This window comes from Populus trichocarpa, chromosome 1 (genome assembly GCF_000002775.5).
Source record: "Populus trichocarpa isolate Nisqually-1 chromosome 1, P.trichocarpa_v4.1, whole genome shotgun sequence".
NCBI lineage: Eukaryota > Viridiplantae > Streptophyta > Magnoliopsida > Malpighiales > Salicaceae > Populus > Populus trichocarpa.
This window is the reverse complement of record NC_037285.2, coordinates 48,762,722-48,777,339: the sequence shown is the minus strand read 5'-3', so window position 1 is coordinate 48,777,339 and position 14,618 is coordinate 48,762,722. Positions and strand designations below refer to the sequence as shown.

General features: G+C 33.6%; 1 protein-coding gene across 1 annotated transcript; it reads right to left on the bottom strand.

Moving 5' to 3' along the window:
- Positions 1-582: 582 nt before the first annotated feature.
- Positions 583-2,500, bottom strand: LOC7480398 (tetrahydroberberine oxidase). The gene is given in 2 exon segments (XM_002298989.4): positions 583-2,439; positions 2,441-2,500. Coding segments are annotated over 2 exon segments (1,728 nt in total). The 3' UTR covers positions 583-771.
- Positions 2,501-14,618: the final 12,118 nt, after the last annotated feature.

Sequence of the window (14,618 nt, the reverse complement as noted above, 5' to 3'; positions counted from 1 at the left end):
AGAATGTCACAGTTGGTTGAATTGGGACCCATTCTATCTTCCAAACAACAACAACTCCAAAGGTGTTTCCTCACAGGTTCGAATGGTCGAAATAGATTTTCTCCCATTGATGCTCGGTCAAGGATTGTACCTTGAACATCCTTTAATTGTGCATCAATTATGTGGTCTGCAGCAAAGGTCATATTTGCGCAGCATCGTGCCATGTCTTGCTCCACTAAAGTGGCCACCAAAACCCACAGTAGGGAAAACACCTTCTGAGAAGTCAAGAGTTATACTTTTTCTCGCCAATTCTGTTGTAAACTTCGCCTTGAGTAGCATCAGATTGAACCCATGAAGTTGTATTTGCTTCATCAACAGTAACTGCCGCATATTTATGAGATAATTACCACATAGGGCAAATATTAAGAACTAAAGAAAGAAACTGTCTAACTAGTCAAGAGCTCTTATATAATAGATAGTAAAGGACTCAAGAAGATTGACATGTGTTATGTATGGAGAGTAACATGTCATGTCAGCTTAAAAACTAACAGAATTATAATAGATAGATAGTAAAGGACTCGAGAAGATTTAAATCTCAAGCTCTAGATAGTAAAGAGAGAGCCTTTATTTATTAATTACTAACGACGTAACTCAATACAAAGTGAAATTCTATTCATGTCTAATCTGACATGAAGAAGAGGGATGCTTTGTTCATTTCTAAAGAAATTATGGTAAACATACCAAAGCATCGTTACCAATATCTTTTATTATCTTTCAATTTCTGATATACTATCACCAAGGTGTGAGAGGAGGGATGCTTTGTTCATTTCTAAAGAAATTAGCCGGATCAACTTTGGTCTTCACATGCACCAACCGGTCAAAGTTGTTCTTAAAATATTTGGTACCCCAAATTCTTGCTTGTTTGTAACTTGTGTTGCCTAGGCTGTTCATTCCCAGGTCAAGATCTCTGTAATTGATATATGCTTGTCGTGGATTTTTCGTAACATAAGGAGTCATATAGCTGTAAAGTTTTCTGATCCAGCTTGTATATATTTGAGATCTCTCACTGTCTTGATCGCCCCAAAAGACTGCATAATGAATTTGGAATAGATTCCCAGCTCTATGTGGAAATGGAGTGCTGGTCTCGGAAATTTCATCCATTTTGCCCCCATAGGCTGTGAATTGCAATTCAGCTACTTGGGCATCCAGTTGGTTAAGCCTTTCCCATATTCCTTCCAAAGCGATTTCAGGTATAGGCGCTTTCACATAGTCTGTTTTTGCCTTGAAAGATCCTGTGGATCCTGGACTCCTATCAAGCAAAACATCCAAGGATGTATTGCGTGGAAATTGCGCGAAGTAGACAGTAGACTCGATCCAACTCATCTCGATGCAGTCTTCTTTAACCAAACCGAGCTGGGGAAAGCTCTGTTGCATCATTGACAGGAGTCTATCGACTCCGCCAAGAAACAAGGAAGTGTATACAGCGAGTATTGTTGTCTTTCCTTCCTGAGAAGTGTTAACTCTCGAAAGGAAAATTCTGGAAAATAGATCTTCGTCAAACTTTCCTATTGCCGACTGCCACTGATGAACGAGTTTTGTTGCATTTTGTTCCAAAGTTCTAGATACATTGAACACTGTCACAGTTGGTGGAACTGTGACCAACTCTAGTTTCCATGCAACAACTACTCCAAAGGTGTTGCCCCCAGCTCCTCGAATGGCCCAAAACAGATCTTCTCCCATCGATGCTCGGTCAAGGATTCTACCTTTAGCATCGATTAGTTTGGCATCAATTATGTGGTCTGCAGCAAGGCCAAATTTACGCATCATCATCCCATGTCCTCCTCCACTAATGTGCCCACCAGATCCCACAGTTGGGCATACACCTCCTGGGAAGGCAAGAGTTCTACTTTTCTCAGCGATTCTGTAGTAAACTTCTCCTAGTGTAGCACCAGCTTGAACCCATGCAATTTTGTTTCCTACATCTACTGTAACTGTTCGCATATTGATCAGATCAATAACCACAAAGGGTACAACTGTAACATAAGAGAGGCCCTCATAGTCATGGCCACCACTTCGAACTCTAATTTGCAGGCCATGTTTATGGGAACAAGCAATGGCAGCTTGAATGTGGGCTACATTTAAAGGTTTGACAATAACTAGTGGTTTCGGGGTGGCACCTGTGTTGAACCTGCCGTTTCGCAAAGAAAACTGCAAGACAGATGAATATGAGGAGTTGATTGGGGTGAAAATGACCATAGAAATGGAGTTTGAGTTTTGAGAATGAAGGCATTGAAGAAAATCCTCCTGATGGTCAGCTGAAGCTACACATGAGAATGAAAACAGAAAGAGAAACAGGAATGGGAATGGGAACTTTGAAGAGCTTAGAGAGTTCATGATTCTGATAATGTTTTGTGCATATAGAATGATGCAAGAGACTCCCTTATTTATATAGTTCTGAAGGGTGCTTGTTTATGAAAATTTTGTGCCCTATTAATCTAGAAGATGTTGACAAGTCAACCATAATCTAGATTACAGCTTGAGGAACATCAACACATGAAAACGTGAAAAATTCCAAACAAGGATCGTAGCCAACTTTTTCGACAAGACACGAAGTTGACAATTTATGGAAGCATTTCTTCGTGTGGTAGCTTTGTTCATAGTTTTGGATTAACTGTTTTAAGTAATTCTGTCGATTGAATTAAACAATAATAACATCAAAGGATTGATAATTTGTTTTACTAGTTTTTTCGGTTCTAGGCTTAAAAAACCGAAACCGAACCGAACCGATTGGTTTTTTCAAAATTTTAATCGGTTTAATCGGGTTTTTTTCACGGTCCGGTTTTTGCGGTTATTTTTTTCTAGTTTAATCGATTTAATCGGTTTTTCAATTTATTTGAACACGTATAGATGACAACCCCTTGCTTCTTCTTCTTGTTTTTTTTTTTTTTGTGAAACCCTTTGCTTTAATATCTATATGTTGATCAAATTTTGTGTTTGGTAGGATCATGATGACGTTGTAATTGCAATCCATTGCACTACTACAAAATTGGAAAAGAGAAATGAAAACCCTAATGGAAAGTATCACGTCACTGTTTACTGATAAAAATTAAAATAGAAAATTTTCGATCATAATTTCTGATAAACAACAACAGTGTAAAAACATTCCTAGGCAATTTCATCAGTATTTTTTACTTTTAACGTGTCAAATTACAAATGAAATTGTCGATTAAAATTCCATAAAAAAACTCTATCAATGATTTTTAAATAAATTAAAACTAGACAATCTTCTCTTCCTCCCATTTCTTCTTCATTCAATTAAAATCACTACAACCCTTTTTCTTCCATTTCATCAATTTCGGTGGCCCCTAACAAATCCGACTATCCAACCCATTGACGCCTACCAACCTTTGTCCAGTAGTATCAGCTTTTTTTCCTTGATTTTATTTTTTTGTTAAAGCTTCACTTCGTAAAATAAGCAAGCTCTTTCTTTTATGTCTTAACCCATGCTTAAAATTAATTGATTGAAGTTTGTTTGTAGTTTTGTAATTTGGTTGTAATTTGGTTGTACATGTAAGTGTTCTGGTTGTTATTTAATGATAATTTTATTGTATTAATATATGATTTGTAGTTTAAAGTTTGTTTGGGATTTTAGAAAAATGATTTTAATCTATCGCATGATCAAACTGAATTTAATTTTGTAACTTAAATATGTTAGAATTGAAGGATTAATAGATAATTTAATGAATATCACTTATTTTTTTTATAAATTTTATGAGTTTTTTTTATCAATTTTATGGTTAATTTTTTTTAAAAAAATAATTTTATGTGAGATTGATAATAATTAATTAGGAGTTATCCACCGGTATTTAAGTCAACATTTTAACATGAGATGTGAATTGCTATATATAACACGTTCTAATTATATTAATTTATCATAAGATATAGTTTTTTTTCTTTTAATTTTATATTTAAATATTAGTTTATTTAGATTTTATATTGATAATTTGTTTTTATTATAAAGTTATTGTAATCTCAAAAAATATTTTGATATTAAATTTATGCTTTGACAAAAAAAAATCTATTTTAGCGTTTTTATTTTATTTTGATCTTTTTGTTTTGATATTTTAATTTTTTATTTAAAATTATATTTTATTAATGTTTTAGTTTTTAGGATTAAGAAAGGAGAGAGAATGTTCCTTAAAAACTATATAAGATTAGACACTGTAATCATTGCCGCCCACGTTTCATATTTATCTGTGTTGCTGTGCTGCGTTTATAATTCGCAAATCAGACAGTACTGTCATATGCAAGATCAGACAGTAATGTACTCTTTAATCATGCCGGCCAACGTGTCATTCAATATTTCAAAAGAGAAAAGTTGGTGGCAAATATAACTTATTTCAGTATAAATTAAAAAAACATACGTGGAAACACTATTCATACTAGTAAGTCAACCAACACATGTTTTTTATGTTTTTTTTGCCACCTCAGATCATTTTTTTTCATTTGTATTCTTCTTTATTTTTTTTATTATGTTCTTCAACCATTTTTTATTCGTATTTTTTTTATTTCTTATTAAATAATGATTATAGTTTGGTTTTATAAAATTTATCACTAATAAACCATAAAATATTGTTTGAAATCGTGAACACGCGAAACCAAACGGGATAAATAAAAATATTAGAGAAACAATGGAAATGAAATATAGGAGAAAAACATAATCCATTATGAGTTGCAATGGTTATCAACCCTGGTTTGTTTTTTCTTTTTAATCACATGATTTTTTTATTTCTCAATTTAATCTTTCACATTAAATTAATATAAGATTGAGTTTAATGTTTTATACAGGTTGACTTTATATGTAACTTTTATGATGTTAACAATAGAGTTTAGCATTGAGTTAATACTCGATTTGAAAAATAAAAATTAAATTTATTAATTAAAATCAATTAAAATATTTGAGACTTAATTTCAAACAAAAATAAATATGTATCCTCTTTTTCTTTAATTATTAACATTTTTATCTTACCTCTCCAACTTAATCTTTAATTGAAATTAATAAATTTATTATAATTTATTAACACATATAATACTTGATTTATTTTATTAAATGAAGATATAACTTTTTAGTTTCTCTTAAAAATTTATCTTGATGATAAAAAAATATTAATAACGACTGCATCGTTTTTTTGGTGTTGAGAAAAAAACGTTTCATCCTGCAGCAGCGTACCACAAGAAATATATCTAAGATTAGACAAACTAGTAATATTTGTAAGATTAGACACTATAATCATGTACGCCCAAGTTTCTTTGAAATTTCTAAGTTATATAAATAACCCACTTACTTCCATTACGCTGTTAGGAGGGTTAAAAATTAATTTTTAATGTAAAATAATAATGGGTAGACATTTTAGCATCCTGAAAAATTTTAATTACGAATAAAAAAATTGATGAAATGAAAAAAAAAAGTCAAAATAATCCCTTGATATTATAAATGATTTTTGGACTGGTTAAATTCATGTCAAGATAATTCTTCCACCATTTAATTTTAAATATGATCAAGACAAGGAGTAGGATTGAGATATTTTAAAATTAAACAATTAAGTTGAGTTTAATAACAATATAAAATATAATTCTTTACGATATAAATATGTTTTCTTATATTAAAGAAAAAATTAGGTGACCCACTGGATATAAACTAGTGTATATTTAGAAGAGCAAGATAAATGTGTACGCATTATATTCATGAGCAGACGCAAGCATCTTTAATTTGTTTGTTGAAAAACAAAAATAAAGTTTGGTCATATTTCAAGGGTAATTTTCTTAACAAGTAGCTTTCATTGAGTTTCTCATTTCACTGGCAAGTATATTTATAAGAAAGATTTTCAAAGAAGAATATTTTGCTTGAATAGAGAGTAGCTAGCTAGCAAGCTAGCAGCTATACACAGGCCTTAATTCATTGAATTTCTCCCTAATCTGCTTTCCTGAAAGAGATTCTGTCAACAAATATCAATTTATAAGGGTAGATGGGGAGGGATTCATGGCCAGAGGCACATGCATAACGTTTAATTACACTCTCTTATGCGAGACGTGCGTTTTGCAGATCTCGAAGCAATGAATTTTGTCACGGCACAATAATTTTAATAGCCCCTTTGACTGACTACAGAAGTTAAAAAGGAAATCAAATCATCATGAGTGCTCGAGTCCTTGTTATGTTATAATTCTGAAAAAAGATTTTTAAAAAATTTTAAATTTTTTTTTAAATTAATATGTTTTTGATATTTTTAAATTTTTTTGATATACTGATATCAAAAATAATTTTTTAAAAATAAAAAAATATTATTGACATATTTTTCTGAATAAAAAGCACTTTAAAAAGCAATCACAACCACACTACACAAACATTCATCGAAATGGCCTGGTTAATGAAAATTTAGAAAGTGAAATTGCCATTGTATTTGGTTTTTGTGTGGGATTTGTGCAGCCACTTCCTGAATGGCTAAAAAATGTAATAATGCCATTAATGACTAAAGAGTGAATTTTTAAAACACTAATCTTTTTTTTAAATAACTAATTCATCTAACTTCAACATTAATTAATCTTCAGAATCGCTGCCTAATTGGTGAAATTAAGAGTTTAATTAAAACAAATTTGAAATATAAAAGTCAATTGAGAATGACATTGAAAAAAATCTAAGATCAATAACTATTTTATGAAAAACGCCATTGTAAAAACCTGGATAGAGGGAACACTGCCATTGCCTTCCCCGTGACCGATGCTCAACCTAAAAATTTCACACCATCACATAGTCTCCCAATGATAGTTTGCAAACCCTTAGCCGTGAAACGTTAGCCATCCTTTTGCACTGCTAAACACACTATCGTGATCTCCACTTTCTTTCAACCCTCATTTCATCCCATTTTTTTTTTCTTTTTCTTTCTCCTAACAAACCAGCAAACACCTCATCTTCCTTAGTTTGAGCCTCCACCTTGTCTTAACCTTTTGAAAATACAAGCCAAAAATAACTAAGCCTTGTAAAGGACCTTGTTGAGTATAAGTCTGCCTTACACCCTTTTCGTTTAGTTCCAAATCAATGATTTTTTTTTTGTAAAGTCATTGATATTGATCTCAAGTTATCAGGTTCATCAAGGGAGATTGGTTTTGGTTATTCTCGGGAATAGAAAATGTTTTCCATTTTCATTATGGTTTGAAAATCATTCACGGCAAGCCAACTGAGCTTTAACCAAGGCTACTGTTAAAGGAAGCAGAGTATGTCACCAATAAGGCATTTACCATTAGCATATCAATAGGCATATATGTTATAATTTACCTAATATAGTTTTCTTCTCTGTATATAATTCTTGTGTTACAGAGATGTAATAATATCATTGAAAACCATCATTTGATTTCCTTATCAACACCATTTTTCTTATTCATAGCACTGATCCTGATGATTTTATTTTATATAATCATCGAGAATATATTAAAAATATTATAAAGTTATAGGCAAAATAAAAGACAAAATAAAATGAAATAAACTTAGTGAAGAAAAAAAAATTGATCCGCTACAACAGAAACAAAAAGACCATCTAAAATTTTTTATTTCATTATAATTTGATGCCATCAGAAGATTTTAAAAGGTTATTTCTTGTATAAGTAAAGTTTGAATCCAGAGTATGCAACCAAATAGCAACACGATAAAGGATGGTGGAAAAACAATTAAACAAGCTTATAATTCCCTCCTTAAAAATAATATTGTTCTTCAACAACCAAATATCAAGTAATACTACTGGAGATTAGTCTCCAAGTTAACCTTTGAAATTTGCATTGTACCATTCCGGACCACTGTAGAAGTAGCGAATCTAGTATGCTTGGTAAATAATATTGGAAACCCCACCAATTCAAAACTTTCATTTAAACACTTCTAAAAAAGTTAGTGTATAAAAAAGATGCTATGAAGTTTTCAAATCTGAGCTGCAAAAAACACAAGAAGCTTGAGTGGTCCAGCACCTTCCGCTACAAACACTAAATAATGGGAGAATTGGAAATCTCAGAAGCACAAATGAATATTTCAGATCCCTTTGTTTTGCACCATTAATTTTAGACCACCCAGGGGTTGTTTTGGTCTCAAAATTACTGGATGGACACAACTATGGACAATGGAGTCGTGCTGTGCGTATCACTCTTAGTGCAAAGAACAATATAGGCTTCATCAATGAAACCATCATGATGCCCCCCTCTTCAGACCTGAAATTCGCAATCTGGCAACGATGTAACCACATGGTTTTATCACGGATTCTGAACTCCATTCATCTAGACATAGCAAGCAGTACTGTCATCTATACTGAGACAGCAATAGAAGTTTGGAATGACTTGAAGGAAATATTTTCATAGTGAAATGAATCAAGAATATACCAGATTCGACAAGAAATAGTCGAGCAACGACAGGGACAACAATATGTTTCTCTTCACTACACCAAGATGAAAGCACTTTGGGATGAACTGGCATCGTATCATCTGATCAAGGGTGTAGCAGATCGCAAAGAAAAGGAAAGGGTGTTGTTCCTTATGGGACTGAATGAATCATACGCTACTTTTAGAGGATCAATTCTGATGATGAACCCCCTCCCTGATACACGTAAACTCCAGGCCTTATTGCTTCAACAGGAAAAACAGATCGATGGATGGTTGATTATGATAATCTGCTGGACTGGGAGAGGACTGGGGATATTACAGGTTTATGGATTGTGGTTTGCTTGGTGATGCTGGTTCGGGACTGAGGGATTTGAAGGAGAGATGTTATTGTGGTGTTTGAACTGGGATGGAGTTCGTTATCCTTTTAGTTCTCCCTGTTCAGAGGCTGGTATTGGTCCTTTTAAGAAGAGAAAAGGCTGGAATTAATACAGTTTTGAATGATTTTTGGGACTTGATTCCAACAGTTAAATTTAGATTCTTTAGTTACAATCCCAACAATTAAATCCAGATTCTAATTTAAGCCTATTCTAATCTCCCAATTTAAGCTCATCAATCCCATAATTTAAGCCTATGGTGGATGAAGAGAGGGGTAGTTTGTTGCTATGGTGGTGCTAGGATAATAGCAATAGTTTGGAGTCAATTCTGGGTTACCAATGGTGGTAACAGAGTTAAATGATAAATCAATTGACCAGGCTAAGCTTATTGGGTCTAGCCCAGCCCATATGACTGGGCTAGATCCGACTCCAAAAAAATAAAATTAGAGCGGGCTGGGTATGGGCCTCAGGCCCATCCGACCCAAATTGTTTTGGGCTAAGGGTGTGTTTGGGAAAAGACACCATTATGTCTTCCCCTTTTATTTCGCACCCTTGTGTTTTGATATGTGGCTATATAAGTTCTTTTTGGATGTTAGAAAATTCCAGAAAAATTTAAGAGTCTTCTTTGATTTATTTATGGGTCTCTCTTACTTTTTTTTTTTCATGTTTTTTTGTTGACTTTGTTGTATATTCGATTTGTGGACTTTTACTATGAAACGTGAATCTGAAATACGATAAATGTCTTCCTTTTTTCTCTAAAAAAAATAATAAAATATAAAAATAAAAAATAGTTTCCGTTTTCTTTTAATATAAATTTTTTGGATTTATTAACTGGTGCCAGAGTCAGGAATACTATGCTTTTTAGGTTACACAATATTTACCAACACTGGAGTTGAAAATATTCACATGTGAATACTCATTGACACCAGAGTCAAGAATATTATAAGAAGACTATAAGAATAGAACAAAAACAAACTATTAGCAATTTAAGACAAAACTAGTAATACAACTTGTCTCAGGTAGGACGCTTAAGGGGTGATAGTATCTTTCCTTTCACGTAACTAGTCTTGTATCATAAAATATTTGTTGACCAGTTAGTGACCATAATACTAGGTGGCGACTCCTTAAACTAGACATTTTCCCCTCGAAGAACAAGACGTCAAATATCTATTTTTTTTTGCATTTTGAGAAATATTTTAAAAGTCGTCGCGATATCTGGGTGTGACGACTCCGCTAGGACTAAGCTTTACTTTTTATCTTATTATTACTATCTTTTTTGTTGTGCTAGTTTGCTTATTTTCTTGCCTTTACTGCTTTAGCATGCATCCTTGTTGCTACCCAATTTTTGACCCATATTTTGATAAATTTTCAAATAAAAAAATAAATAAATAAAATAATAATAAGGGTTTACATGTAGCGATACCATAGAGCATCAGGGTTAAGGAAGCAATATGTCAAGGAGATAATTACTGAATCACATATAATTGTTTCAATATAAAATACCATAGATATATGATTTGATTCGTGGTAGTTATGGAAAATAATCACTGTAATATAAAATACCATATATATAGGATTTGTTGGTACTGGTTATAGAAGACAATCTCTGCAATAATTATTGCAATATTTCCTTAAATAACACGTGTGGAGATTTTTTATATAAGTGAACCTCCAGCCATATGCACAAGGGGAGGAGAAAATTTTGAGGGGGCAATTTTGCACATTTAAAAAGCAACACAAACAAAAACCTAACCCTAAACCCATCTTTTTCAAGCAAACCAGCCGCCCTCCCCACCTTAGAAAAAGAAAGAACACAAACCAACCGGCTACTCCCCCCTCACCAGCCACCATACCCCTCTCCTTACCAGCCATAGACGCTGTCCCTCCATGTTCTAAACAGGCCATCCTCATTTTCTCCTCCTCCAGCAGTATCTCCGAACACCAGCCCGAGCACCAGCTTCGTCCCTACACCAGGTAAGCTCTCCTCGTCTCTATGCATGCATAAATTTAATTCACTGTTACTATGCATGTGAATTTTAATTCACCAGTGATTGTTCATGCGGGTCTCCTGCTGGCAGAACCAGTTACTGGTTTGAGCCAGTAACCGAGTTGAGCTTGGAAATAAAGTCCAGCCCATATGGCTAGGCTAGATGTTTTTTTTAAAAGGATAAAAAAAAGTTTATGTTTGACCTCGAGGGGCCATACTTGATTTTTTGGACTGTTCAATTTTCTTGCAAATTTTGATAATATATAGGCATGGTTTGTTGCCTTTAATTGCGATTAATTGTGATGCTTGTGTTTTTGACAAAAAAATATAAAAATGTTTTTGTGTGTTGCATACGACCAATACCCTAACATGTTTTGAATGTTTTTTTTTATATATAAAAAAAATATTGGAAGTTTCGAAAATGTGTTTTCGCATGGATTTCTTAAACACAACAAAAATTATTTTCTTGCATTTCTGGATTTTACAACATATTTGTAAAACTCCAAAGGGTATTGGCCATTATTTCAAAAAATACAAAAATCTTAGTTTAGGGGAATTCATCTATTATTCACCGTTAATGTTTGGATAAAGAAATCCTAAATGGATGAATATCCAAAATATTATCGGGAATAACTTGTTATTATTCACCGTTAATGTTTGGATAAAGAAATCTCAAAGGGATGAATATCCAAAATATAATTGGGAATAACTTGTTATTATTCACTGTTAATATTTGGATAAAGAAAACTCTAAGTTGTAAATATCCAAAATAATTTTTTAGGGATAATAAGTCATCACATATCCTTGAAAGAAGCCTTGATTATAATCGAGGACATTTCAATTTTTTACTCCATGGTTTACGAGTCGTGAGAGTATAAAAAAACACTAAGACAAAAATAGGCTTTTAAAGCGCCCTAGATTTCTAAATTTTTTCCCTCCCCCTTGCGATTTACAAGTCGCAAACTCTTGAAATACTAAGGGGAAAATGAGCTTTTAAAGCACATGGAATCTCCTTGGATTTCTATCTTAAAAATTTAGTTTGAATCAAAATTAGAAAAACTGATGGGATTAGAAAACACCAACACCATAGCAATTATAAAGCAAATCAAACACCAAGCAGCTTACCTTAGGTAGGGCGTACGAGGGGTGTTAATACCTTCCCTTTATGCAACCAGTCCCTTGCCTTAGAATCTCTGAAAGACCAGTCAGGGTTTCTAGTGACCATAATACTAGGTGGCGACTCTCTTATTCACAATAAAACACAAAGACCCCGAAATCAATCGAGGATCGCCGCGACGCCTCGCTCCGCTCGCGAGGATGCGACAATCCTTATTATCATGCATAACTTTAGAAAGCACACACCTTAAAATTTAGGATAGGTGAAGAAGTAACGGTACCCCAATGGTTTTAGTCTAGGTAAGACTCGTGAAACTATTCAACTCTCGCTTGATTATTTACTCGATAGTGGTTGGTACGCCGATCTGATATGACTCAGGGCTTCTATCTTCACACTACTTGTAAATCTTATATCAACCATTTAAGGACGGTCACTGAGCAAGCGAAAGACCATTTGAGACTAGATAGTAACCTCCCTCTTAATGCACTTAAATGACTAAAACCTACCTACCAGGTTGTACCCTGTGTAATCTCACTATGGCAAGCCCAACATATGGCATCATGGTCGTCACATAGGATATAAGAATCTGAGTTGTTATAGTTGACAAAAAGGAATTGACTTGAATTGAAAGCCGAAAGGCTTATCAAAAGTCAAACTTAGGCAAGACTGGACAAGGATCCCTCGTTGGCATGATGATGACATCTTGTTCCTAAAATCCATGAATAACAACAATTGTTACCCTGTGAAGGGTGAGTCCACATTGAATTTGCATTTTCCTTGTCGATAGCATCATCACTTATGCATGATTGTATAATTTTCATTTAGCAGGTTGAAACATAGGTTCCCCATTGAAATGCAGCTATAACACTAAACTGCAAAAAAAAACAAATGGAAAATGAAGAAAAAGCTCTATTGGAAGCCTAACACCGAAAAAAGTTAGAAAGTCTTAGAAAAGAAGTCATAAGACTTACTAGTCTACTCGAACAGGCCTTGAGATCTAAATTCGGAGAAGTAAAATTTACAGCTTAGCCTGAACCTATGATCGCAAATCCACAGAATCTAGGGGTAATTGAGGTGTCACTTAAATCTCAACAGGCTATGTATTCCTAATTTTCTTAACCAGACATATCTTATAAGAATGTTGTCTACCATTGACTTTATAGTGAAAGAATCTCAAAAGGACAAGATGGTAAAAAAAATATCCTGGAAAAATTGGCTGCCTTAGAGCAAATGATAAGGGTATTTGAGGGAACTAGACTGTATGATCCCATAAAGGCTGCTGAGATATGTTTGATGCCCAACGTGGTCATTTCTAAAAAGTTTAGAGTGTAAAATTTGTCAAATATACTGGAACTCAATGCCATATAACTCATCTCAAAGCATACTGCAACAAAATGACTGAGGTGGTTTATGACGAGAAACTACTAATTCACTTCTTTCAAGATAGCTTAAGTGACGCAACCCTCATTTGGTATATGTTGTTAGATAATACCAAGGTTAAAAAGTGGAAGGATTTAGTTGATGCCTTCATTAGGCAATATAAGCTTAATATGGATGCGGGCCTTGATAGGTTAAGCTTGCAAGCTATGGAGAAGGACAACAAGGAGTCCATAAGGGAATATACCTAAATGTGATGTGAGGCAGCTGCACAGGTTAATCCTTCTTTGTTGGTAAAAGAGATGATCAATTTATTTTCCAACACCTTTAAGGCCTTATACTTTGAATATTTGGTTAGAAGCTCTGCATAACATTTCATTGACGTGGTTGTTATAGCTGAGAGGATTGAACATGTGAAACCCTGAAAATTTATAATTTAAATATACGGATGTGTAAACCCTTATGTAAATGTAAGACTGAAAGAGGTATGATCTCAATGAGTGATGGAAACCAAGATAAGAAATGTTGCACGTGTCCTCGCAGCGTCACGGCGAGCGTCCACCCTCAAGTATATTGTAGTGTTTATCTAGAAAGTATGGGGAGACAAGGAATTCTTGTCTTTTATTGGTGGAAAATTTGAGTGGGAGTCCCACCTAGTATTCTGGTCACTAGGAAGCCTAACTGGTCTCAGAGATCGGGTATGGAGACTGGTTGCGTAAAGGGAAGGTATTAGCACCCCAACTACGCCTTACCTAAGGTAAGCTGTATTGTTTTGTTGTATGATAAATCTAAGGTCTTGTTGTGGTTTCTAATTGTCGGTCTATCTACGGTTTAAGAAAAGTCATCATCTGTAAGAAGATCCTTATCTTATCTGATAAAACCAATTGTTCTATGTCGTCAAAAGAAATACCTTTTTAATATCAGGAATATGTTTTATGTATAAATTTGTAATCCCCGATACTAAAACAAAACAAAATAGTTTTTTGGAATTTTTGAAATATTGGCCAAATTCTCCTAACTTTAATAAACTGGTTATTAAAGCCAAAATGCATGCTAAAACATATTTTTTGAAGTTTTCTTTGTTGTATGAAAATACAATATGATTTTTAGCTTTGAGAGACTTGGATGTATGAATGAAACATAATATTTTTTTTATGTTTTGACGAAAACCGGGTATTTTAACACTGGATTTATATTTTTATGGTATAAAAATACAAACCAATATTAAGAAAAATTTAGTAGAAAAATACACGGAAAAATTACAATTTCAAAAAAAGATTTTTTTTTAATTTTTTTTTGGGGCAGGACCCAATTATTTGGGCTGGGCCCAACTATTCAGGCTGGGCCAGAATTGGCCTAGCCATGAACA